At 35.2% G+C, this 24,399-nt stretch overlaps 1 protein-coding gene across 2 annotated transcripts in view; it reads left to right on the plus strand.

Annotated features, from left to right (window-relative positions):
* The first annotated feature begins 2,069 nt into the window (after window positions 1-2,069).
* The window catches only part of LOC129002533 (ES1 protein homolog, mitochondrial-like), a 33,911-nt gene continuing 11,581 nt past the window's right edge, over window positions 2,070-24,399 (plus strand). The window contains exons 1-6 of one of the 2 annotated variants that reach the window (XM_054430825.1): window positions 2,070-2,420; window positions 9,805-9,911; window positions 11,635-11,775; window positions 13,723-13,874; window positions 20,681-20,844; window positions 24,217-24,293. In XM_054430825.1, coding sequence (XP_054286800.1) covers window positions 9,813-9,911; window positions 11,635-11,775; window positions 13,723-13,874; window positions 20,681-20,844; window positions 24,217-24,293 — 633 coding nt within the window. In that variant the 5' untranslated portion in view covers window positions 2,070-2,420; window positions 9,805-9,812. The remainder of the gene's footprint in view (window positions 2,421-9,804; window positions 9,912-11,634; window positions 11,776-13,722; window positions 13,875-20,680; window positions 20,845-24,216; window positions 24,294-24,399) is intronic. The other variant, XM_054431590.1, reaches the window with a different exon arrangement.

Genomic DNA, 24,399 nt, shown 5'->3' on the forward strand with positions numbered 1-24,399 from the left:
AAGTCAACCCTTGCTAGCCACAGTATTAACAAGACATATTTTCAATCTGGGAAACCTTAAACTTTTAAAACAAATTATAAACATCTTAATGCGTGGGAATCTTATTAAAAAAAAAAAAAAAAAAAAAAAAAAACAGACCAAAATTATTTGTTAAATAATGAAGACGGCCCCATTATAAATTCGGAATTACTGAAAATAATTACATCAAGAACAACACCGTAATACATCCAAAATTCAAAAGATTAATTTTTCTAATATTATTTTTTATTTTTCCAATATCCATTAAAACATCAGTTTTAACTTTGTTTAAAATTAATTTATCAAGTAAATATTTACTTTTTGTACTAGTGTAAACACAGCCTGAAGATGGAAACCTAGTTTTTGAAAGCGCTAGTGAAAAAAAAACAAATTATTATATATTGGCCTTGTTGAACATTTAAATTTAGATATACATTTCATCAGTGGTAGCATTTTTTTCTTCAGTTTGTTACCGGGACATTACGGGACATTACAGGATATCCAGTGGATTTTGTACATGTCCCGGGATGTCATGGGACATTCTGGGATATCCTATGGCTTTCGTACATATCCCGGGACTTTACAGGATATCCTGAGGTTAACTTACAAATCCCGGGACATTACGGTATATTGTAGGATATCCTGTAGATTTCGTACTCGTCCCAGGATTTTGCGGGATATCCTGAGGATAGCGTACATATCCCGAGACATTCTCAGGACATATGGGACTACTATGGGATGTCCCTGGGATAAAGTGTGCTGTCTGGGTAAAACATAAATATAGAATCGAAAAACCAAAGCAATATAAATTGAAAATCTATTTCTGTACATTCAATGTGGGGTCAACATTTTCATAGCCCAGTAACCAAGCTTTCGTATTCTTAAAAAATACATAAATATCATTAGCTTAGCGTTCTCCAAACAAACACCTTTTACAACACTATACTTGCAACGTTGCCACTTCGAAAGCCCTGACTTCGAAGGCCGCGGGCTCCGGCCTGAAATTAAGGTAGCCGTGATTAAAAACTATGTGGTACAAAACCAGATTAATTAACTAAAAAAATTAAACAAATAGTTATTTTTAAAATTTTATAAACTAATAATTTTTATATAAGTATTTACAATTGTTTCAAAAATATTACTCAAGTGTCCAAATTTCAAACTTAATTGTCTTTTTCAAACATGGCCACCATGTCTTGGTGAAAAGGTTACACCAAAGTTACTTACTAACCAAAAAATATCACAGAAATCACCGGCAAACTTTAAACAAAAACAAAACGAAAACAAACTTTCGACATTGACACAGGGCACAGGGCTACTAAGAAAGAAACAAATTACAGTAATCTAGATCCGCCATTCCATTCCACCGACCGACTCCAGCCCTTTGCTTGTTTCGTGCAGTGTTGGCTGTTACTCTTCCCCTTATGTGTTCCTACTTTGAAACACTACGTCACTACCACTACCTACAACCATAGATAAAACATACTCCTTGAGGTGTATCTTTTATCTATGCTACAATCGATTTGTTACCAAAACCTAGGGAAAAAGTAGTATAATCAATGTGTTATCAATACCTTGCAAAATTAGCCATAATAGGTCCTTAACGTTGTTGAAATACAGCCATAATGTATTATTTTATCAATATTTCAATTTTATAATGTCAAAGGCCTGAAATCCCTAGAAAATCTAAAAAATCCTTCAATTTCGCTGATTATCCCTAGTTATCCCTCAATCCCTTTTCAATCCCTCGAAGGCCCTAAATATCCCTAGAAAGGGATTTTTATCCCTCAAATGGAAACACTGCAGCCAACAGCGGCGACAGCCAGAACGAACGATACGTCACGTCATAAAATCAAGCAGACTAAAATTGTTTCTTCTTCTTCAGTGGCTACTGGCCAGTTTTTTTTTCGTTTGCAATAAGTGATCAGTCAGGCTGTAGACGCTTGTATCTAGAGGCGAACGCTGACAGCCATCGTCCATCATCCCTCCCGTGTGCCCCTCCAACTACTGTATACATTTCAGCTTCAGCCTTCAGCGTTTGCATTCCAGTGTTGGCGAAAGTAAACAAAAACAATACAGAAAGAAAGAGAAAAGTAGGCTATTCGTATTCGTGGAAAAAATCTTTCTGTTGAATGTTATTACATTCATTCGCTTTTTGTGATCGTTCAGTTCTCAGTTCTGAGTTCCGTCAAATCGAAATAATTTCCATTTAGTTAATTTGTTCTTAGTTTACTTTTGCCGGTTTCAGCAATCAGCAAAGCTCACTCTTCTCTATAGTCTTCTAATCAAAGTAAGTTCTTAGGTCCAAGTTAAGACCATTGGCTATGAACATTGTTAGTTGAGCACACGATATAAATTTATTCAGAATTAAGCTTAAAACTTTCATCACTATTTGATTTTAGGTAAGAAAATTAGTTTGTTTACGATATAAGTTATACCTACCCCCTAATAACTTTTGATTGGTTGGTTAGGCTAAGTAGTTTAAGTTTAACATTTGGTTAACCAATTCAGCACATCATAAAAGGTGTGCGAGGGGTTAAATGATTTAAGTTAACACACCGGTAAGTTATTATATTACATTGGGGTTAAATGATTTAAGTTAACATACCGGTAAGTTATTATATTACATTCCTAAGCCTAGCTGTCTTCCACTTAAATTAAGTTGTGTGTCGGCCTTGGCTACACTTGTGCACAATAGGCTACAATGACTTAAACTAGGCTAAGCTCTTTTGATCAAGCAAGGGTTTGGATGTTTTTGGCGGTGTTTCCATATAGGCCTAACTTAGGCCTAGCAAGGTTTAACTTAAGTTTAAAGAGCTATGATCCTTCAAAAAGATCACTCGGGGTGCATCAACGTCTTTGATGAAATTCATGCCAAGATACAAGTTAACTTTATGGTTATTGAGGTTGTACAGTGATAACTTAAGTTAAATGAACTAATATAACAACTAAGTTAACATTTTAAAAGATTTACCGGTATTGATTAAACAAAAAGGTAAAACTTAGGCTAAGTTAAGTAATTATTGCGACTAGGGTGACCAAGAGTAAGTTACCATAGTAATTTATATCATAAGAAAATAGATTTTTACTTGAAAACAATGATGCAAAAATCTTTTGCTGACACCAAAAACTGAATAACTTAAAGTAACTTAGCCTATGATTGTTTTAATTTAATTGTAATGTCATATTAGGAGCGTTGAATCTGCACTTCAATGTTTACACTGTAACATCAAAGTTAATAGCCCAAGTCACATTTATTGATTGATTACTTACATGCCATTTTAAACTTATTAGGCCTACCCTCACAACCCATACATAGACAGGTAAATAAGTTAATTTCAAGGCCGTAGCCAGGGGGGGGGTTAGGTGGTCAAACCCCCCTCAAAATCCCAAAATTTAGTAGTAAAAATTAACACTAGGTTTAAAAAGTGCAAGCTAAATTATAAAATAGAAACCACAACAGAGTAGCCTATTATATTTTATGTTTTATTATGTTTAGCAGTAACTATTCATAGGCCTGTTTCATATAATTCTATTAATAAATATGATCTATTAAAGAGGTAAGTTAGGCTAATAAAACTATGAAGGTTAAAAAAAAATAATTTCCTCAAACAAAACAGATTTATCATCCTGTAAGTTAATAGTTTTTACATAAACTAAGTTATATCCAAATTTTTTTTAGAAAAAAGCATGGGAATTGGTGTTTGAAAGTGCTTAAATCTGTTATCCACAGTTAACTTATGACCTGACCCAGTGGTGGTTCCAAGGGCTAAAGAAAGTGCCAAGAACTGTTTTTAGGAGGACATAGCCGTAGCCTACAGTATGGTTATAAATTGATGAATTCAATCGTTATAGTTTAAATTTGTAAATGTCTACTTGCTTATGACAAACAACAGGTTAAATGAGAGTTTTTTTTTACGATTGAAGACCACCAAGCCCCCCGGGAGTCATAAGTCATAAGTCTTTATTGCCATTAAATACAACAAGTACAATAGGCTCGTCATTTAAATAAACAAAACATGCAAAATCAAATCCATCAACAATTCAAATAAATAAGCTCAAGTCAAAAAACAAAACAAGAAAACATGCACAAACCATGCAGGTGTACCTGAAAATGACTCAAATGGTTACCACCAGATTGCTTTTGTCGCAGTTGAAAAATTCGGATATATGGTAAAAAGGATTTAGAGTGAGCCAATTTTTTACAAAAGTGGAGAATTTTGTTGTGTGTAAATTTCTTGTACATTGGGGCAATTTGTTGAAAAGTTTAATGCCTGAAACAGGAAAAGAACACATTGATTTTTGAAGCCTATTTCTAGGTACAAAGATATCAAACTTATTCCTAGTATCATAACTATGTAGAGGTCGTGCGGAACGAGGTGAAGCCTGAGATTTTCGGCGGGAACGGTCTAAAGCGGGGAAATCCATGGTGGGGGTAGGAGACGAGCCGATCGTCGCCTCTCATAGCGACCCTTCCCCCGCCACAACACTATACCCCTCCAAGCTTCACCTCGTTCCGTACGACCTCTACATCGCTATTTACATGAAGAGAGTCTTGTCTGGCTTTTATCGCCACAAGACACTAAAAATGTACTCATTTACAATTGTCAAAATTTCATTTTCAACAAACAAAGGTCTGCAATGGTCAAGGTACCCAGCATTTGAAATTACTCTAACAGCTCTCTTTTGAACTAAGAGAATTCTCTGAGTACCAGTGGCATGGCCCCACAGCCTGGTTCCATAGGCTAAAATAGACTGAAAGAAAGCATGGTAGGCCTGCCTAACTGTTGGCCTTGGAAGCTCAGACATTAGCTTTCTAAGCAGAAACAGCACTCTGCTAAGTCTCTTACACAGGACATCTATGTGACCTTCCCAAGACAAACTCGAGTATATACTTTTTGACCCGACAGTAGTGGGCGTAGTGGCACTTTGCTGCACACGAGAGAAATGTTTGTGCAGTTGCTGTAGAAATTGTGTGGAAAGTTTCTTGAGAGCAGCAAAGGCAGTTTGAACTTGTGTTTGTGTTACTCATTATATATTTCCAAAAGTTATAAATCAACTAAATAAATTAGTCGCGTAGACTTCCGTATCTGTTGTCAAGGACAACCAAATGAAAATATCGATCGATAGGGTATATCGAATAATTCTTCAATCGGTTGTTCTTGACAACAGATACGGAAGTATACCCAATTAGTCTTTCAAACACTGTACTTAACTCGTTTTTAGGTTAGGTTAAATCCAAACATTGAACAAAATGGAAAACGCTGCACCAGCTGATCTTAGTTGTAATATCTTTAAGTGTTGCCAACTTATTTTCAAGCGTACACGGATTACTTGCATAATAAAAGCACACTGTTTTGTGTTGTTTGGTTTGAATAAGTTACTGGTGTGCGCCAAAGTAAGGCTTTCTGTACTATAATCTGTGCAAAGAAGCCCACTTTGTCGGGTGACTGAAGGAAAAATCAATTAATTGAATACTGACATGTGGTTAGGTACAGCCAACTTAAAATGGGATTTCCTCAACTCTAAAAACGGGGGTTTTTGTTGTGTGGATTCACTGGTTTTATGACATTATTTTCTGATCAGTTCAACGAATGTTACCCTACTATAACTTATTATTATGTAGGGCAGATTCTAAGTCTATTAAGCTTACCGTAAAGAATTGGCATAGGCTAACTTACGCTTGCACTGACATTTCTCAGAACTTGGATGGTTTTGCACTATGACTCATCAAAAGCTAAGTTTAATCCAGTGTTTTAAGATAGCTTCATTGGATTGAAAATGAATTAAGTTTATAAATATCAGATTAGTCAAGCTAAAGTCAGGGCTATAAAAATAAGCCTGTAGTCAATCTGAATTCCAAAATCAATGCTTTAAGTTAAGGTACCGTAACTCATGTTAGCCTACAGGCTAGTAGTTGTGTAGTTGTCATGTAGTTGTGGGCCTATAGCTGGAAACTAAGTTTCATGTGGAAGCCCATTAGCATACTATAATTAAGCTCTCATATGAATAGCCTAGTATTAAAAGTCTGACGGTGATGGAAAAGCTGAGTGACGTATGGATAGGAGAGTGTATAGGGCGCGCACGCACGTCCATTCACCACAGTCAGCTGATCAGCCTCGACCTTGGGCTTGAACTTGGTGATAGAAGCTACCTTACTGATAACGCCGATGTGAGCTTCGTTTCCTGGATAATTAAGGCTAGGGCAGAGCTGCTCTATTTGGTCAACGGGAAATAAGTTTTGTTCTCTTTGTAATATGGGTGAAATTGAAACCACATTTCATTTCATCGCTATATGTACAATTTTAAGTAATCTTAGGTTAACATTTTTACACAATAGGGTCCTTTCTGAAGGGGATTAGGCTATATTAGTTTTTTAAATGGCAGGGATTAGCGAGCGTTAGTAAATTATTTAAAAAACGCCTGGCAATACAGGTGGATTTTAATACAAGAATTTAACAATTGAAAAAAAATATCATAACAATTTAATTATCGTACTCCTCCAAACTTCTCAACACAAAAAAAACCTATATAACTATAGGAATTTAGAGAAACTGGTTAGATTGTATTTATATTTCTTAACTTTAAAATATTGGCCATAATTGTTAGTTTAAGAAGGATTTATAATTTTATTTTAAAGGAATCCAATTACTGTTTTGTTTTTTGTTAGATTTAGTTTTAGACGTGCCAACCCGGCAGACGACCGAGAGGTTAGCGCGTAGGCACGTCCCCTGCTGGGACGAATTAACTTGTATTGTGCACTGGGTATTTTGAAAATAAAGCACTTTTTCTTTCTTTCTAAATAAAAGTCTGAAGACATAACTTAAGCTGATGGGTTATCTAACAATATCTGTCAAGCAATTGTATGAAAGTGTGCAGTTTCCTTTATATTGTTGGTGAATTGGGTAACTTAACTTACTCCTTGAAAGAACTTTTCCATCTTGCCTAAAGACTGCACTAAAAACGATACCTTTGTATAATACCCCCGCCGCAGCAAACCTGACAAATAAGCGAATTTCCATTTGTCAAAATTAATTTTTAATTAAATCTATTTAAAAAACATTAGTTTTAATGAGTACCTAGTTTGCTGCTACAATGAAACTAATAAAGTGTATTTTTTAGTAAAATATTAATAGCTGAGTATAAAATAAATAAATTTGCCAATTTTGATCAAAAAATATCCATAAACAAGCAAACTACAACATTTTACAATATTCTCCATAAAAATAACATGGGAATTTTAAATTAACAATTTTTTAATTTTTTCTGTTATCAATAACCATACAAAAACACTTAGATATACTAGATTATTTGTTTTTTAGCTCTTTAAAAAAGTCTAGAGAGAAATTGGGAAATTTTGTGTTTTGAGGGACAAAAATGAGAAAAACCAATTTTTACCCCATATCCCCCGTAAGACACCGTTCCCATGGTCCGATGGATGTTTTCGTTTTATTTTAGGGAGTTTCAATTTAGACCTACTGGAAATTGTGTATAAGTTAGTATGAGTAATTTTATTGTGGTGATATTGATTATGGAAGAGGCAGGTATGCGATGGAATTGGAAGGTGATATTGTTGACTAGGCCTATACACTTTCTCAATTGAAGATTACTCTTTCTACTGTAGGCTGCTATAAAATTTGTCTTTATACGTGTAAGATAGCTGTTCTGATTTATACACAGTTGTAACTGACTACTCCCGTACGTAGGACGGGCTAACACCTCGTATATATAAAACACAATTCGTTACAATTTTTATATTTATGTATATATATATATATTATTTATATTTATATATATATATATTTAAATTTATATATATAAATATACAAATTTGAACGAATGGTGTTCTTGGCCTCTGGGGACATCAAAATGAATAAGTAAATCGGTCCCGGGTCTAGGTATTACCATGCCACCTACGGTAATAGCTACTTCCCTATAGGGAAATTTCCTAAAAACGGCGATAACAAATGCTGTAACAACTACAGGCCCATTGTTTTGGTTCCTGTAATGACAAAGGTAACTTAGGTTATTCGAGTTGACTATGAAGTCTTAGCTGGTTAAAGTTAGGCCTATTTTTATTTCAATCAATTTCTTTCATCTACTCACTATGGGTTTAGAAGTGGGCTTTCTACAATAAAAGCCTTATAAATGTAGTCTCCTATGTCCTTGATGGTTTTGAAAAGGTTTGCCATGTTCAGAAAACCTATTAAGTTAGTAGAATGTATATTAGACAGAACTGAAATGAATATATAAGTTAGAATTTAGTAGGATTTAAACGGATCGATGTTTACGTGACTGCGAGAGACAATGAAATAATACCGCGAGAGAGTTGTTGGATTTTGACATGATCACAGCTTTTGCCTTCTTTAACAAAGATTATTATTACTGCACGTGGTATAGGTATATATATATTTTTTTAATTCTTTCTGTAAGCAATTTTGATTTAATCGGTGATTTGGATAATTGGAGTTCTACTAAGTAGTATCATTGACTAAATATGAGTATCAATCAAAACAATATGCTGGTCTTGCAAACTCTTTCAAGTACTAAATTATGGGCTAGCAGCCTAGGTTAGGCTATAACATTTATCAACACATACATCGAACAAGTGAAATAACGCTGGCCGTGTAATCCAATAAATCAATAATAAACGCTTGGTAATAGTTTACTGAGAATCATATTATTTTTATAACGTCGTAGTCCCCATATGAACATATGAAATAGGCCTAACGCTGGAACGGTAAAAAATAGGTGACAAAAATGCCTAGTGTTATTTCACTTATTACCAAGAAACTAAGGAACATTCCTGACTATTACTGAAATGTAACGACATTTCCCATCTCTAGAAGCGGGTGGTGAGTCTGATGCTTAGCTATGATCGCTAGAGCGATAATTGCCAAGCGACTATTGCTCGGGGCTATTTTGCCAGAAGCATCTGCTCCTCCTTGCGATTATTTGATCAGTTAGTGGTTTTCTTTGGTGGCAAAAGGAGTGCTGTTCGTGAAATGAGCTGTAAAAAGCAAATAGGTATAATATTTGTTAGCTGAGGAATTGGACAATGAGAGATTTTAGAAATGTTGTGCAAACCCAGGAATGAAGTGTGTCCTATGTTTTTAAAGAGACCTGAAAAGGGATATTATAAATTTTTCAAAGAAAGTCACCTCCGTTCTAAAAACGCGGGATGTGCTGAAATAGTTTCAATAAGGTTATCATCTTTTTCGCTTTTGAATCCCCACTTTGATTGTACCATGTCACCAAACTTACAAACTGAGTTAGAAACACAACTAAAAAAAAAATATAATAAGAGGCCTACTAAAAGCAAATTGCATAAAAAAAAAACCTAGAATAAATATATGGTCCTAATTGGAGCGATTTCACATTTAACACTGCTTGGAAGAAAAAAAAAGTATAACTAGGCCTTCTGCAATGTACATGTATGAGTATATGTAACCTATTTAATTGAGCATAAAAAAACTCTTGGTTTTAAATAACACAGCATTAAAATAGGTAAAATTAAATTTAACTCGGATTTCTTTAAGAAGGATTTGCAATAGTAAATTTTTAACAGACTCAAATAGTTAAATAAGATATTGTACAAATAGGCCTACCGGTACTCCTGGCTTTGCACGATTTTTGCTTTACTAGAACACATACGGTACCTATTTAAATAGTATATAGCGAGGAAGGATTATCTGTATGATACTTTATTTAACTTACTCTAGACTATTTTCTTGTATGCTGACAATTTACCAAAGCCATGATTTTAATGGATTTAAAATATTTCAGAGTCAAAAATGCTGAAAACATTGATTAAATTTGGTCTGATTAAACACCAACATGCAGCGGTAGCAACAGCTTACTACTCATCAAAGAGTTGTCCTTCAATTGCTGTGGTAAGTTAAAACTCCTTTTAAAACTTAAGCCACAGTACATTTAAATTTCACCCATCCGTGGTTTACTTCTTTTTTACTTATCGTTTACTCCTTACTTCTTTGCACATGCATCCAGCCTAAAGGTAATGCTGACAGCACGGTATCTTTTATGAACATGGCTGGTCAGTCTCCAGAAGCTGGGACCAGTTACAATCCAGCTAAGAGTACAGTCTCGTTACAGCTTCTTTTGTTCTCTTATCTCCATCATCCAACTTGATGGAACACTGAAGGAGGATATGCTGCAAGGTCTTTTCTTCCATTTGTTCTAAGCAAGCCCTATCCCGGCTCTTGAGCTTCCCGCCCGTAGATATGGATGTTATTTGGAGCTTTGAAGAAGAAGTAAAGGTGGCAGTGGTTCGTCTCTCCACACAATAACTAGTGAGTTTCAGCTATCTAACTGCTCAGTGATTGTTGTCTTGGTGATCACACAATGGATACCCCAGGTGCTCCACGAACAGGTTGTGGGAGTCAGTGGATAACTTTTATGATGGCCTCTAGATCGTCTGAGTTAATGTATAGTGGTTTATATTACCTTGTTACTGTCCAAAACGATCCTTTGTAGTATCGGCTCGAGGTAAGCGTGCACGCATCGCGATAGTTTCTGTCTGTAAATATTTTGAAAATTTAATGTGTTTTTGTTTTGTGTTTGGTAAAAACTTAATGTATACATATCGAATCGTTCCACGACGATTGACCTGATGATGTGACTGTTGTCAAAAAACCGGTTGTCGTTAGAAGAATAAAGGATATTGAAGAAGGTAATAGTTTATTTTATTATTGAAATCTTCAATATCCAGTAGTAGGCAAATTAACTCTAATTTACAATGTCTAGTGACTGTTTTTAGGAGTTTAGCAATTAGGGACACATCATCATCGTCGCCAGGTAGACGTTATCATCTCCCGCGGTCCTGGCAATAGTCGTTTCTGATCACACGATCTTCGCAGACGCGTCGAGTATTGATATATTATGGACTTTTGACGATCGATTCTCAATACCGATACCAATGCCCAAGTATTGGTGGTATGGAGAATCAACACATCCCTACTTATAATAATTGTTTTGGTAGGCTACAATAAAACTAAACTATTACGTACTTCGTCTTGCAGTTCAAATATAGTGTTTAAAGTCCACTACATATGTTTTGCCAAATATGGCATTCTCAAGTGGTTAGCAGAAACATTTAGTCCAAATTGGACTTGTCAACGTTTTATTTCAAATACAAAAATATTTGTATTGTGACATGCAAAATAAATTAACGAATAAAACATTTAAACATGTAAGCCTACAACACTTAACCCGACCAACGGCACTGACTGAGATAGACTTTCAGGAAAACTAAGAAGCCCCGGCTCCTTTGTTATCAGGGGTACAAAGGTTCCCCAGGGACTTTGGTTCCTGCCGTAACCCCTAGGTCTAGCCTGAAGTAATGTGAAAAAAAATTCTGGGCTCGTGCCTAGTGTCCTAGGACAAAAAAAAAAAACCTTACTCGGTGGCATATGATAAGGGTATGTGTTTGCATTCTAGATGCTCCTGGTCTTTTGTTGTAAGCCTATTTGTCTTCTTTAATGATTACACAATAACAATGTTGTTGTTATATTAATTTGGTAGCATGTGTGAGAAGACACACTAGCCTCAACTGTAATCTCTAGTTGTGATATGTTCAGTAAGTTTTCATTGTTACAGGTACTGGCTGGATGTGGTGTGAATGATGGAACAGAAGTTCATGAAGCCAGTGCCGTATTGTCTCACATCACTAGAAACAAGGCTGTTCCTCACATGTTTGCACCTGATGTACCTCAGTTTGATGTAATCAATCATTTGGAGGTTGGTCTCTGAGGGATCCTCTTATTGTCATATAATTACCTATATAGGCCTGCTAAGCAAATTGTATTTTTTTCCTATTGCTCATCGTGTTACTGTTTAACACCAAACTGTCATCTTTTTGAACTTTTATCCAATTTAATATTTAAAGGAAACTTACACTTACACCTGCCCACAAATAAATAAAATGTTGTTTTAAGAGTACTTAAACAGGGTGTCTACCAACCGGGAAAACCGGGAATTGTATTTAATTTTTTACTGGCCATGAAATGTACGGGAATTGTCCTTAAATGCCAGACTATGTCCTTAAATTTTTAATGGGCAATAATTTTATCGATCGCTAGTTGGTTAGGAGCACATATAAGGTTTATCAGATGTTTGTTTAGTTTACATTTTCATAAATTTATTACTAGGATAATTGTGCAATAAAAAACCATTAGAAGCTCAAACCCATTAATATTTTATCACCACAATCAAGTGTCAAGTCAAGTACTTCCAAGAACAGCAAGAACCAGTCAAGAACTTAATGTGCTGGGGCGAATCATGCCTAACTAATCTACATAGATCGGATATGATATGATAATGTTTCCATGACCGATCGAGATATTCAGGATTTTGTCGCTATTGCGGTAGATGATGATTGGGTTTCTCTGTTACACTAAGCTTTACCCGAAGTAAATGTTTGCTCATTTCAATAAATTTATATTTTGAAATTTAACTCTTGTCTATTATTACTTACTTTTCTCTCTGGTACAACTACAGTGAAGAACAATATTAATACTGTTTGACAAATCAGGAAAATATATTCGGTAATCGGTGCGACAACGGTTACGACAAAGTGTCCTTAAATGTACGGGAATTGTCCATGAATTTTTTATCCAGAATGTAGTAGACACCCTGTAAAGTTGTTTCACACCACCTTAGCGTTGCTTGAGACATCTTTGGGCAAAGTAACATATATCCTGAAAATTACTGCACAAGCTACTAACGGTTCACAGCGAAAGCTACGTCTTATAAGCTATGTTTTAATTATTTTTAATCTGCTCATAGTTTGAGCTGTGGTAAAGTTCATAGCTGGTTGTTTGTTTCAAGCTTATTGTTTGATAAATTTAAGAAGTTCTATGCTAGACTGGGCTGGAATGGCATTTAGTTTTCCCTCAGTTCCGTGGTGTAAGCCATGTTTCAGCTCCAGTTTGCCAAGGATTGATTTACTTACTTGGCTTCTACAAATTGTTGGCTAATTCTTCCCAAGCTTTATCTCGAAGATTGGCGTCCCTGTATTTAATCGCAAACTGTCCCATGGAAGGGATGCTTTATCTACCTAGGCATATTGAGCGTAACTTGCAGGGAGTGATTTAGAGTGTGAATCAGTTCTCAGAAACATATACTGATCAGTCAACTGAGCTAATGGTCGTCATTCAGTGCTGAGCCCATGCACAGCCAAAGATACGGAGTGACGCTATGAATGCGTACATAGCATTGGTGACCTCGTGTTATGTAGCTTCAGCGACGCAACACTAGACTAAGCTGGTCTGAAATGGACCATTAATTAACATTAGGAGATTCGTTCGCGACGTCTTTCAAAATACATTGCACAAGCTACGCTATGCAGGTGTCAAATGGCCTCTAGGCTAGCTGTGCCAAACTTAGCTGGTCTTGAAAAACGTCAGATTAAACGTCAGGTTTATAACTTAGCATGAAAACCTACTTCTCACCAAGAGTTTTATCAAAAATAAATACAATGTGATGGTAGATTACAATAGTGGTTCTAAAGAAGCAAGGGTAAAAAATAACTAGTTATAACTTGATTGTTAAAGATTTATATTATTTATGGAGATTTAAAACTGGATCACAAACATTCTTTGGAATTTTAGATTCCACTCATAGACACACTCCATAAAGTTATAAATGATTGTTTTCCAATCATATTGTTGTCTTGTTGATTTCAAGTGCAAACAAGACACAACGCATTGCCGAAATGTGTTAGTAGAATCAGCTCGCATTGCAAGAGGACAAATTCTTCCCTTATCAGAGCTGGCAAAAAACTCTCAGAAGTACGATGCTGTAGTCTTTCCTGGGGGTTTTGGAGCTGCTAAAAACCTGTAAGTCACAATATTTGAACTATTTATCCTCAATTTTAGAATATTTTTAGTATTATAAATTAATAACTATTTCAGTGGATTCACAATAGTCAATTGCCTCTTTATGTTCTACTCCATTGTATCTTGGTGTTAAAAACCAATGCCAACGGCTGTTTTTAGAATGACAATTTTATTTCACTTGTAAATTTGGACAAATTTCTTAAGCAAATTTAACTATAAATACAATTTTACTCTTACCACTCTCTTTTCAACCGTGAGCAGACATCGGCCTTAATGCAATCGTATCACATGTCGGCTTCTAGAAAAAATGGAGAAAAAAATTATGAATTATTTTTTTTTTAATTTTATTTTTTATTATTAGTGTAGTTTAAAGTTAAAGTACTGTTATTCTATATGACCTGCATAATAAATTAAACATAGGGCATGGGGCGGGACCTAAACTGAGAATGGAAATGGGTTAATAAATTAATACCGGTAGCCTATTAGTTAAATATCTAAACTCATATAGGTAAGCCATTTATGATTATTCAACAACGTGTAGTATTTGAAGTTGTAAAAGGTTACAGCTTCTAGGGAGCAGTTGATGAGGTAGAGTTTGGCCTAACATTGAGTTGTTTATAATTTCCAAAAAAGTTAGATGTCATTAATTCAAAACTCTTTCGTCTTATAATATGCACCTTTGTGTTGGTGTCATGAAAATCTAATTCAATCCAAAAAAAAACAATAAATTCAAATGTGGAGAAGCTGACCTGATGTTCACTAGGCACTAGGCCTACGTTGAAAAAAATTTGGCTTGATCTTAGATATACATACCACAAAAAAATAAACAAAACAAAAACACACATTTAAACTGCTGTGTCATTGGTTGGAATTTAATTCACACCAGGTAAAATATTCTCACAGGAATAATTATCATGTTTCTTTAAAAATAGAATAGGCCTACCCTGAAAATCACCAAAAACATGAACCTTTTTATGGCTTTATAGTTTGTAAAGTAAAGAATAGATATACCGGGTGTCCACAAAGTCTTGGTCTGATAAGGAAACCGCATAGTATGAAAACAGTTGATACTAGGATAAAGATGTATTTTCCGATACAACAGAAGATTTTATAACTATGTACAAACTTTTGTGTGCGCCTCCAGTGGCGTGCAGATCTTCTAGACGTGTTTTCAGTTCGTCCCAGATTTTAGTCAGCATATCCTGGGTTACAGACGCCACCGTATTTATGATTCTCTCTCTCTCAGTGTTTGTAAATTAGGAACTGGGGAAGAATAGATAGTGTCCTTGACAAATCCCCACAAAAAGGTATCCATGGGGGTTACATCAGGGGTACGAGGTGGCCATTTCATTGGGCCATCACGCCTAATCCAGTGTCCAGGGAAGTGGAGATTTAAAAAATCCCTCACACATTTTGCTCAATGAGGCGGGGCGCCGTCTTGCAGGAAGATTATCATGGGTCGCAGTTCTTCTAATTGAGGGATTATATACAATTCCAACATATCCAAGTAAACAAACCTATTCACATTTTCTCCCGCAAAGAAAAATGGTCCAATGATTCCATCGTGCATTACCCTGCACCAAACATTTAGTTTTAGGTTGTCCCTTTCATTTTCAATCTCGATCCTGGGATTTTCACACCCCAAAATTCTCCAATTGTGTCTGTAACCATACCACTAAAATGGAAAGTGGTTTCGCCAGAAAAACATATACATTTCAAATAATTGTCATAAAGTTCCAATGAATTTAGCATTTAGGTAGCAACAGCAGTTAGGAGGGGAAAATCATTTGCCTCAAGCTTTTGAACAACCACCATTAAAAATCCTTTGTACTTCAAAATTTTTTGAATAGTAGAACTTGGGATATGCAAATCTTGGCTAGCCTTACGAATTGACACGAGGATTGTGCTGAAATGTTTGGCGCACAACATCTACCGTGTCTTCAGTGGTGCAGGGGCTTCCAGTGTGTTTCTTGTCGACCCCTTCCATAAAATGTGAAAACCATCTCTTGATGCTTCTTCTATCAGTAGCAGGTCTTCCTCATCGAATTGCCGTAGGGGATCAGGTTTCGTAAAACCACAAAACACACTGTGATTTCTCTTAAAAACTTACCATTTCTGATTTGTTATTGTATTGAATCATAATTGTATTGTTGTCAATCAGCTCTTTAGGTGTGGCCAACTTCATTAAATAAAACTTTATTAAATTCTCTTCAAAACTAGGCATACAAGTTGAGTGTGGCTCTAATGGTTTGTGTATAGCAAAGCTATTAAATCAGGTGAAGACATTGTGGAGACCCGGTATTTCAGAAATTGCATTCAATTATACAAAATAATATACTCAGGATGTCTAGTAGTCAGGAAAATCGGGAAAGTCGGGAATTAGTATTGAATTTCAAAATGGTCTTGAAAAGTCGGGATTTAATCTTAACTTTGATTTCAAAGTCGGGAATTTTTTATGATTTTGCCGCGATCGTCGTCTTGCGTTTACGTAACCGCGAAAGCCAATGATGATGATGTCTACACGGCCTCGGGAAATGTTCACGATTTTGCCGCTATAGTGGACGACGACGATGACGTTTCCGAAACCACGAGAGACGACGATGACGTTTCTGTTACAGCGGGTGACGACGATGACGCTACCGTGACCGCGGGAGACGACCATAACGTTTCCGTGACCACGAGAGACGACGATGACGTTTCCGTGACCGCGGGAGATGACGTTGATGTTTACACGGGCGAGGGAATTGTTCTTATGATTTTGCCACGATCGCGGAGGACGACGATGACGTTTCCGTGACCGTGGGAGTTAATGTCGATGATGTCTACACGGCCGCAAGAAATTTTCATTATTTTGTCGCTATCGCGGACGACGGTGATGACGTTTCCGTGACCGCTGGAGATGACGTTGATGTTTACACGGGCAAGGGAATTGTTCTCATGATTTTGCCACGATCGCGGAGGACGACGATAACGTTTCCGTGACCGCGGGAGACGACGATGATATTTGCTCGGCCGCGGGAAATGTTCATGATTTTGTCGCAGTCGCGGACGACAACGATGACGTTTCCGTGACCACGGGAGACGACGATGATGTCTACACGGGAAATGTTCATTATTTTGCCGTGATTGCGGACGTCGGCGATAACATTTTCGTGACCGCGGGAGATGACGGTGATATCTAAACAGCCGAGGGAAATGTTCATGATTTTGCCGTGTTCGTGGACGACGACGATGACGTTTCCGTGACCGCGGGAGGCGACGATGATATCTGCTCGGCCGCGGGAAATGTTCATGATTTTGTCGCGGTCAACGACGATGACGTTTCCGTGACCACGGGAGACGACGATGATGTCTACACGGCCGTGGGAAATGTTCATGATTTTGCCGTGATTGCGGACGTCGACGATAACGTTTTCGTGACCGCGGGAGATGAGGGTTATGTCTAAACAGCCGAGGGAAATGTTCATGATTTTGCCGCGATCGCGGACGATGACGATGATGTTTCTGAGACCGCGGGAGACAACGATGATGTCATTGATGTCTACAAGGCCGCCGGAAATGTTCATGATTTTGCCGTGTTCGTGGACGACGACGATCACGTTTCTGTAACCGCTACAGTCAATGATGATGTCTAAACGTACGGTACGCAGAAGATTTCATGATAAAAAAAAACAATTTGCTAGTTAGAATTTTTTATTGCTGTATTATTTCTTTACTTGAAAACACCACATTATCATAATACTACTTTATGACAAAGACAGGGGTTGGTATCGTATTTTTTAGAAAATTTGGTTAAGCTATAATAATTGGTATCAGTATCAAGAATCGAGAATCGATACATTTTGGTATCCAACACCCACTAATTGTTGAAAAAACTAGTCTTAAAAAATCTGGAATTAGTCTTGAATTTTATAATGGAAATAAACTAGACACCCTGTACTTATAATATTATATTATAAATTAGCCTATATTAAATAATATTAGCTTAGTATGAAAGAAATAAATTTGTCAAGCTTGATAAAAATCTATCCATAAACAAGCAATATTACAACAGTTTACTTATCCTACTAATATTATAAGTGAGAAAGTTTAGATGTATGGATGGATGGATGGATGGATGTTTGTGACAAGTAAACGCAAAAAATACTAAACCAACAGGGTTTAAATTTGGTATGATGATAGCTCACATTCCCGATTAACATATAGACATATTCTTATCTCAAAAATCCTTTCGGGCTCCGCCCCAGTGGCTCTGGAGTTTCCCATGTTAACCTTATGAGTATCTATAATATTAAAACGAAACATTGTTTTTTTATTTCACGATTCTGAATCAACCACTCGACGGATTTTCATGATTTTTGTGTTGAAAGAAAGATAATTTTGAGAACTAGGGAATGTCGAAGCCATAATTTTAGTTTAGGGCCCCAGTTTTTTAGAAATTAAGTTTTAATTTTTAAAAAGTCTAGCAGCCGACGCTAAGATTCTAAACTAGCTTTTGGCATAAAATAATTTGCTTAACATAACAGGTGTAAACATCCAGCGTTGTAACACAAATTCAGCATTTGGATAAGATTAAAAGTTATTTATACTATGTGTAATGCTAATCATTGATACGTTCAATTCTTCATTAGAGAATGACAGATTAATTAAACATACATAGTAAAATACTAGGATGTTTAAATTATTTTTTAAAGCAATCTTTGTAATCTTCGATTTGTTTTAGAGCAATATAATTTGTTTTAACTAACAGCTGGTTAAATATAAAAATATTCTATAGAACTATTTGGTTATTTTATTTACCCTGATTTTGTCATTGATTATAAGAAATAAGTAAAATTAGAACAGTATATATAATTAGACCACAGAAATAAGTAAAACCATTGCTGTTTACAAATCGAGGCTCTGTACACGAGTCTTAAAAAAAAGGATATGCAAATCATTTTACTGCTCAACTTTTTTGAAAAAGAGTTGGAAAATAACAATATTTACACGTATTAAAATTCGTCTTGGTAGCTTTTTGTTTACAATTAATGTTAGTCTCCTTACAATTTGTTTAGATTAGGCAAATATTGATGTCATAGAAAAGGAGATCACAAGAATAATCAGGAATCACGGCCGGATTTTATCCAAAGATAAACTGATGGACATATGAACACAGCGGTATCATTGACCTAGGATACTGCAATTAGACAAACTATCCTTTTATGAAAAAAAATATTGTTTGGCGTGTGTTAGTTATGGTTACGTGTGGGGGCGCTGCTGAGGCAAAATATCACTTTTATTTCAACTATAAATATCTTATACTTTTAATAATTAAATATGGGAAATTACGATGTAGGTTGATTCAATAGGTGGGTAATTATTAGGCCTATATATATTAGAACTGATAACGGTATGTATTATTAACATAGATAATTACGTCACTAGCTTTACTAGCGTGTTTACTTTTCAAACTCCTTCACCATGAGACCAGTTCTTTTTTCAAATGAATGAATCCATAGTTTAACCAAACAGCTGTCTCAAAACAAATGATATGTTATTGTTTTTACTTTTCTTTGTTTACTCTTTAGAAAATGATTCAGTGAAATTGATACGTTTAATGATGTTAGGATACCAAAGTTATATTATGTGTAGGCCTATACTGTGAATTTTATTGGAGAATATAGTTTTATTTTAGGTAGTTTCTATTCAGACCTACTGGAAATTGTGTATAGTATGAGTAATTGTATTGTGGTGATAATAATTATGGAAAAGGCAGGTATGCGATGGCAGGTGGTATTGTTGACTAGGTCTATACGCTGGTCTATACACTTCTCAATTGACTATTACCATTGACTATTGGATACTGAATTATTATATTAATAGTCAAAGCTATTACTTTCTACTGTAAGCTACTTATAATCAGTGTGCGAATCGGCCGCAAATCTCACTTCAACGCTTTTCACATCGTCACAATTGCTGTTTTATTGTAAAGTTATCGGATTTAAAATGTATATCGTATAGGCCTATGATGGAATAAAACATATTTGGCCACTCAACATTTGTTTACAAGATGATTTTTCACATAAAAACTGCAAGAAAATATTTTCTCTTTATATGTGTAGTGCCACAGAAAACATACTACTATAACCTTTATAACCTATAACCTATATAGGTTGTAGTAGTATGTTTTCTGTGATTGTACACAGTTTTTAACTGACTACTCAATTCCCGTACGTAGGACGTGCTAGCATCTCGTTCATATTTAAAAGGAATTTAAGAATTTTAACAGCTGTTTCAACTGCACAAGTTGGTTCTATGATATTAAATAGAATTAAAAAGTTATAAGGTTTGCCAACAGGGTGCAGCACTATAATTTGTTTGCATTTATGACAACAGCTAATTTAAAGCAACTAGCAACAAAAAGCTGTACACAATGATAACTTTACTTTTTTCTATGGTTTAGGTGCAGTGGTAGAACATTATGGCTATGGTAGATTTGCTATACTATAGCATACCAATTCAATTAAAAGAACCAAATTTTCCTAAACCGTGTCCTCTCCCATAACTGCAATAAGCATTTTATACTTATATTCCAACCCTGTACGAAGGACGGGTACTCTGCTTGTACAAAATATGTTCACCATTAACAATCCTGCTAAGACCCAAGAAATATCCACATTCAATTTATATGATCGGTTTTAATATCACATATTATGACAAATTAAATTCATAATATTCTAACCCCATTACACATTTATATATAAGGTGTCAACCACATACTCATGTTGTAGCTTAGTCCCCTGTTACTAATAGTTGTTGTACAGGTCAGATTTTGCCACCAAAGGACCAGACTGCACAGTGATCCCAGATGTAGAAACAGTGATACAAGAGTTTCACAGGTGCCGAAAGCCCATTGGACTAACCTGCATTGCTCCTATTTTGGCAGCCAGAGTCATTTGTGGAGTGGCCATTACTTTGGGACAAAACAGTGAGTAGTTGGGAACAAACTCAGAATGAACCTCTTTAATCCAAACTAATTGGGACCAGGAATGGTTCAGACTATTAAAAAGTTCGGATTATAGAACATATTGTTGTTTTTACATAACTTAGCTAAAACGTGGCTAAAATAGATTGTAATGGTTACGGTAAAAGTCAAAAATTATTTATAAAGTAAAATACAGTGTTTATTTAACATAGTAGTAAACATAGCGAATAAACAGTCAGTGTTGGGGAAGCTACTTTTAAAATGTAGCTAGCTACAACTACTGCTACATTTCCAAAAAAGTAGCTTTGCTACAGCTACAGCTACAGTTCCGAAAAAGTAGCTAGCTACAACTACAGCTACAATGAAATGTAGCTACAGCTACAATTTTAGCTACTTTCCCAAAGACGTTACTTTTTATTCCACGCACATTAGGTAAATGTAAAATTAATTGCAACAACATTTTTATTGAACAAACATTTAAACAAGAAATGTCAGTATTGTATCTAACATTACTTGGAAAACAAATTATTCCTAGATTTTATTTAATTTGTTGGCATTATAAACCTAACATTACAACAACAGCATCAAATAGTTGGGTGTCCCATCATATTTAGTACTTATTTTTAAATATTGCATTATTTTTAAACATCTTATACGTAAATTTCATTAAGTTCAAAGGACATACAACCAAACTATATTTTAAAAGCCCATTTTATTTCTTTAATATAGATTCATTTATAGATGTCTTATATCAACAATTAAGACCACTTAAACTGTAAAACGATTATTTAAAAATACTTTTTTGTGTTACAGAGCCTAGCCTAATGAAATTGGAGTGTATTGCCTTTCTTTACTTTTAATGTTAAAAACGACATTGCTATAACTTTTAACCATAGTGATTTAAGTTACTTGTTCTATGAATAACACTTTTCAATCTCAAGAAATCGTCCTTTATTGTCATTATGCATAGGGCAAATTGTGCTTCAACCTAGTTGGTACAGAAAACAGTATTCAGCAACTTATCCTGAAATCAGCTTTTAATTTAAACATGTTGAAATTTGTAAAGTAAAAATAACATGTAGGCCTACTTGGCTATGTAACAAGTTGGCTATAGTAGCTTTGTTCTTGCAAGGACTAAACAGAGATATTCCTAATAATTGAACTTGGTATTTGTCTTAAACCATAGCATAGCCTAGGAATAGTCCAATACAAGAGCTGTTAGCAGGAGCAAACTATGCTATTTTTTAAATGTAAGTTTCATGTAATATGGAGATTTTTTTCGTTGCAATTATCATGTAGTCTAGGCATATCTTAAATCTCATCAGGTAATTTCCTCTTTGTTAATTTAGTAAACCTTTGAAAAATCTTTGTAATCTAACCAAGGAAGGGCTTGTGATGATGAACCACAATTAACAGCTGAAGCAAAGGTTGATAGACCAGCTTTCTCATTATTTTAAGGTTTAGTGTTGGTTTCCATTAAAACCTTAGTTAAAACACTATCGATATAACAAAGAAACTAAATTGATTACTAATTTCCCTGTCAATCACTTGCAAGCACTCAATAGCTTGTCTTGTCACTGGTACCGGTAAAACGGTTTAAACGTCGTCTGCATCTAACGATTTTATTTTATCTGACAGTAATCATAGAGTAGTAAATTAAGGAAATGAGAGCTAAAAATAAGGATAACACTCATTTAATGGCCTCCATGTCCACACAACGTTGTAATAGGGAATGAAAAGGCTGCAACCAGCTGTATGAAGCCAAGAAAGTAGGCCTAATTGTTTTGAAAATCTCAGTTTGAAAGATGTTGTTTCACGTAAGGTTGAGGTTATGGTAAAAATCACTATCTCAAACAATGTTAATGTAGCGAGAAAAGTAGCTAAAATTCCGCTACAACTACTTTAAAAATGTAGCTAGCTACAAAATCTTAAAAGTAGCGACGCTACAGCTAACGCTACAAAAAAAGTAGCGCGCTACTGTAGCGTCGCTACTTGTAGCGCGCTACTCCCCAACACTGTAAACAGTACTGTCCAATACAGTAGTAACAGTTATGGAGCGTATATCAATAAATATAGTATACAATAAAGAACTACTTGTAACAGGTATTCCCAGTTGAGACTAAAATAAAATTTAGTTAAAAAACGATACAAGCTTTCAGCTGTCAAAACATTGTATCTAAAGTTTGATATTGAACATAGCCTTTGTAATGAATTGTCGGGGAGGTCAAAATCTGTTTAAATCATATGTTAGACTAAATTAAAATAGTTGGCCTATTGTGGGAAAATTACGTATCGAATAACTTGAATATCTAAAAATGTCTTATCGCGTTCAAAGTGTTACCAAATAAAATCATATGAAATTCCCTAACTTGTGTTAAAAAATCTAAATGATCGGACAAATAAGAGAAATTAAGTAAAAATTTAAATTTAAAATATTAATTTACAATGTCTGAGCCAAACCGCCATGACGTTGCGCGGAGAAAAATTGACCAAGAAAATAGTCCGAGACTGAAATGCAATTAACTCGAAAGTTGAAAGTCTAATCAAAAAACTTAAATCAGATGAAAGTCATTAAATATGTTTCTGAAGACGATTGTATAAATTTCATTAAGAATACATTAAACTATAAAAAACGTAGGAATGGTTTTTAATTTGGTGGTTATGGCGCGGAAAAAGATTGAAGAATGGGGAAATAGTTAAAGTTATTAAAGCAAATATCTCGAGAATTACAGGTCCGATAAAAGCCAAATTAAAATAGAATGACTTTTAGAATTTTCTCTAGCTATGCTGCAAAATTTGTAACAACAACTTTAAAAAAATTGAAGCAATATGCGTTCTTGAATAGAGGACAGTGACCGGTAACGGTAGACTCGGCCACTTCTGGAGAAACCTATGAGTGATGACCTGAGTTGATCTCTTAATTAAAGTAAATCTCTAGTATCGTGTAATGTAGGCTCTAAGATGAAAGAAAATCAAGGAACTATAATGAGCATAAATTAGCCTACAAAAATGTAATAGTGAAAAGTAAAATAAATCAGCGATTCAGAATGATGTTGTTCAGTTTTTCATTCAGTCCAGGACTGTACAGTCCGGGACTGAAGGAAAACCGGAACGTGTATGGTAGGCCTAAGGGTTTAGAATTGTTTGATCAATCAACAAAATGGCAGACCTAGTAGGCTACCCGTGGCAAATCAGATATTACAATGATTGTACAATGTAATACTTACTGGCAATGTGCAATACTTCCTATGATACTAAAGACTATATGGTTTAAAATTTAAGTTGTTAATGTCATACTTTGTGCTATTGCTACAGTTTTAATCTATAAACTCTCCATTTTGCTTTAAAAGTCAAATAAATTGCAAAATTGTGCAGGCTGCGATGGAGAGAAATGGCCATACAGGGACGCTATCAAGGCAGCAGAACAAATGCAAGCAGTTGTGGAAAATAAGGCAAGTCAAAATATACATTCAATTAACTTTTTATTCTTTTTGCATCTTTAAAAACGTAAGTTGGATATAGGCCTTATTATTTATTTGTCCAGGTATTTTTTTTAAC

This window comes from Macrosteles quadrilineatus, unplaced genomic scaffold (assembly GCF_028750875.1).
Source record: "Macrosteles quadrilineatus isolate MER2022 unplaced genomic scaffold, UCM_ALF_1.0 Scaffold_1__1_contigs__length_201487025, whole genome shotgun sequence".
Taxonomy (NCBI): domain Eukaryota; kingdom Metazoa; phylum Arthropoda; class Insecta; order Hemiptera; family Cicadellidae; genus Macrosteles; species Macrosteles quadrilineatus.